This window comes from Penaeus monodon, chromosome 1, assembly GCF_015228065.2.
Source record: "Penaeus monodon isolate SGIC_2016 chromosome 1, NSTDA_Pmon_1, whole genome shotgun sequence".
Lineage (NCBI taxonomy): Eukaryota > Metazoa > Arthropoda > Malacostraca > Decapoda > Penaeidae > Penaeus > Penaeus monodon.
This window is the reverse complement of record NC_051386.1, coordinates 51,544,201-51,546,700: the sequence shown is the minus strand read 5'-3', so window position 1 is coordinate 51,546,700 and position 2,500 is coordinate 51,544,201. Positions and strand designations below refer to the sequence as shown.

Genomic DNA, 2,500 nt, shown 5'->3' with positions numbered 1-2,500 from the left:
TATTTTTCGTCCCGTATTATTCTGATATTCTTCTAAATAAAGCTAAAATTTCAAATTCATTATATATTTATAATATAATTCATTTGATTAGTTTGGCACAGGATAATATTTCCTGTTATTATCGGCTTGTACTCCCTCCCCTCTTGCCTCGGTCTACCACCCACCCTACCTTGACGTATGTGTACTATAATTATCATGAGGATTTCGTCGCACAACACTCATGCTTATGTGTTCCTGTTGAGGTTTACATCGGTTTGACCCCTGTGAAAGTCACTGACAAAAGCGTTCGTCGTAGTTTTTACTTTTAATTTTTTATTTATTTATTTATTATTTTTTTTTTTGCGGTTTCAGTTAAGCTTATTGGGGGATGGCGGTTCTATTTTTCTAGTCAGAGTGGTTATGGTATTTTGTCTCGTAGCAGGTTTTATAGTTTCAGCAATATAACGAAACAGAAGCTAAAATGAGGTGTGTGTTGGCGCGTCATAAGCATGTTATACCTGAACACCTGTGATGACATCAGTGTGGGTTCACTTGGCATTACAGCGGGGACTGCAGTGTAACTATTATGTAGATTGTGTGTATTTTCGAATATATGGCGATTTATTTATGTCTGATCGAATTATCTAGACTCGACAACGACATTCTTATGCAATTTGAGCTAATTCATATGAAGTTGTGATGCATATTACTTCAGCAGACGTAATAGCAAATAAAACAGACAAAATGCGAACGATTATGGCACATGGCTTTAGGACAAGTTCAACTACATATGATAAGAGAAAGAAGACTATGAGAGGGAAAAAATAATAATATCACGCACACACACACACACACACACACACACAACACACACACACACACACACACACACACACCACACACACACACACACACACACACACACATACACACACACACACACACATATTATATACATACGGTAGTTTACACACACACACACACACACACACACACACACACACACACACACACACACACACACACACACACACACACAGCAGTCTGCCTGGCGTAAAGAGAATTAATTTTGTCGAATTTTGATTCAACATACAATACCTAAGGCCGCGGACAGACTCAAGACTGTCACGACGGCAATCTGAGTTCGAGGGTTCGAGTCACCGGCCGGCGCGTTGTTCCCTTAGGCAAGGAACTTCACCTCGATTGCCTACCTAGCCACTGGGTGGCCAAGCCAACCCAATCAGTGCTGGTCCCAAGCGGATAAAAATAGAGAGATGATTACCTAAAAAGGTAACACCGGCACTCTCCGTGGAAAGGAACTGGGGACCCTACCACGTACTCACTCCAAGAGCATCACAACATGAAAACTACAATTAAGTATCATGCTGTGACCACGGCGGCTCAGACATGAACCTACCGTTAAAAGAAGATACAATACCTAAAGGATTCGCGTCAGTGTATTAGTCTGCTTCCGAGGAATAGGAAAAGGGTAAGAGCTTATGAGATCAGCAATGAGAAATAAATCAGTGTCGGCTGACACGTGTCAGAAACGTTTTTTGTCACGTGTTGTTTACCTTCTGATCCCTTGTTCTTGCGTACCGCCTCATATTGAAGGACCCCTTGTGATCTAGATATGGACGAGAATTCAGAGTGTACATGTGATGCTTTGAAGGAGTCTGGTCTGTAAACGAAACAAATTGTATATCAAATCGGTATATGCAGCCGTTCTCTTCGGCGCTCAGCCAAGCTCAGTGGAGCTCAGCGATACGCCGATTGAAATTCGGAGAAACGTCACCGCAGATGTTCATTTTTTTCTAGTCGTTAACCGTGGATTAGACTCTAGCTGGTGTTTAACGAACAGAATGGCTGATCACCGCTTGTATGTGACTCCAAATTATGAATGATTATGAAGCAACAAAACTTGTTTACTTACCAGATGATCGTCCAGCCAGATCGTGACGCCCGTACTGTTTACTGCACCCAAAATTTCAGCACTTGACGCGGGCTCGGGGACTTTCTTGGAGTCACTGACATTTCTGCGTTGAACTTTATTGCTGACACTGATCGACTTGTGACCTGCAGTATCTGTGTGAGAATATGAGGTTTTCTGTCGTTTTCTGATTTTGAATTATCAGTTTATTAAGTATCAAAATCTAGCAAAATGGTAAATACTGACATACAAACTCATGGATAATAAGTACATATGTGCATACATATATTTATACGCTAAGTATAAATATATGTATGCACACATACATATATGCATGCACTCACTCACACAGCACACACACACACACACACACACACACACACACACACACACACACACACACACACACACACACACACACACACACACCACACGCACACGCACACGCACACGCACACGCACACGCAGACGCACACACACACACACACACACACACACACACACACACACAAGCCATTTTAAGACAGCTCGTTCTTACCCGAGGCAGCAGGAAAAGGCTGCTTGGGTTTTTTCTCTTTTATTGAGGATATC

General features: G+C 41.9%; 1 protein-coding gene across 1 annotated transcript in view; it reads right to left on the bottom strand.

Moving 5' to 3' along the window:
* LOC119572099 (protein O-linked-mannose beta-1,2-N-acetylglucosaminyltransferase 1-like) overlaps positions 1–2,500 on the bottom strand; it is a 10,554-nt gene that overhangs the window by 7,524 nt on the left and 530 nt on the right. The window contains 2 exon segments of the mRNA XM_037919181.1: positions 1,913–2,064; positions 2,448–2,500. The exon segment at positions 2,448–2,500 is cut by the window's right edge and continues 530 nt beyond it. Coding sequence (XP_037775109.1) covers positions 1,913–2,064; positions 2,448–2,500 — 205 coding nt within the window.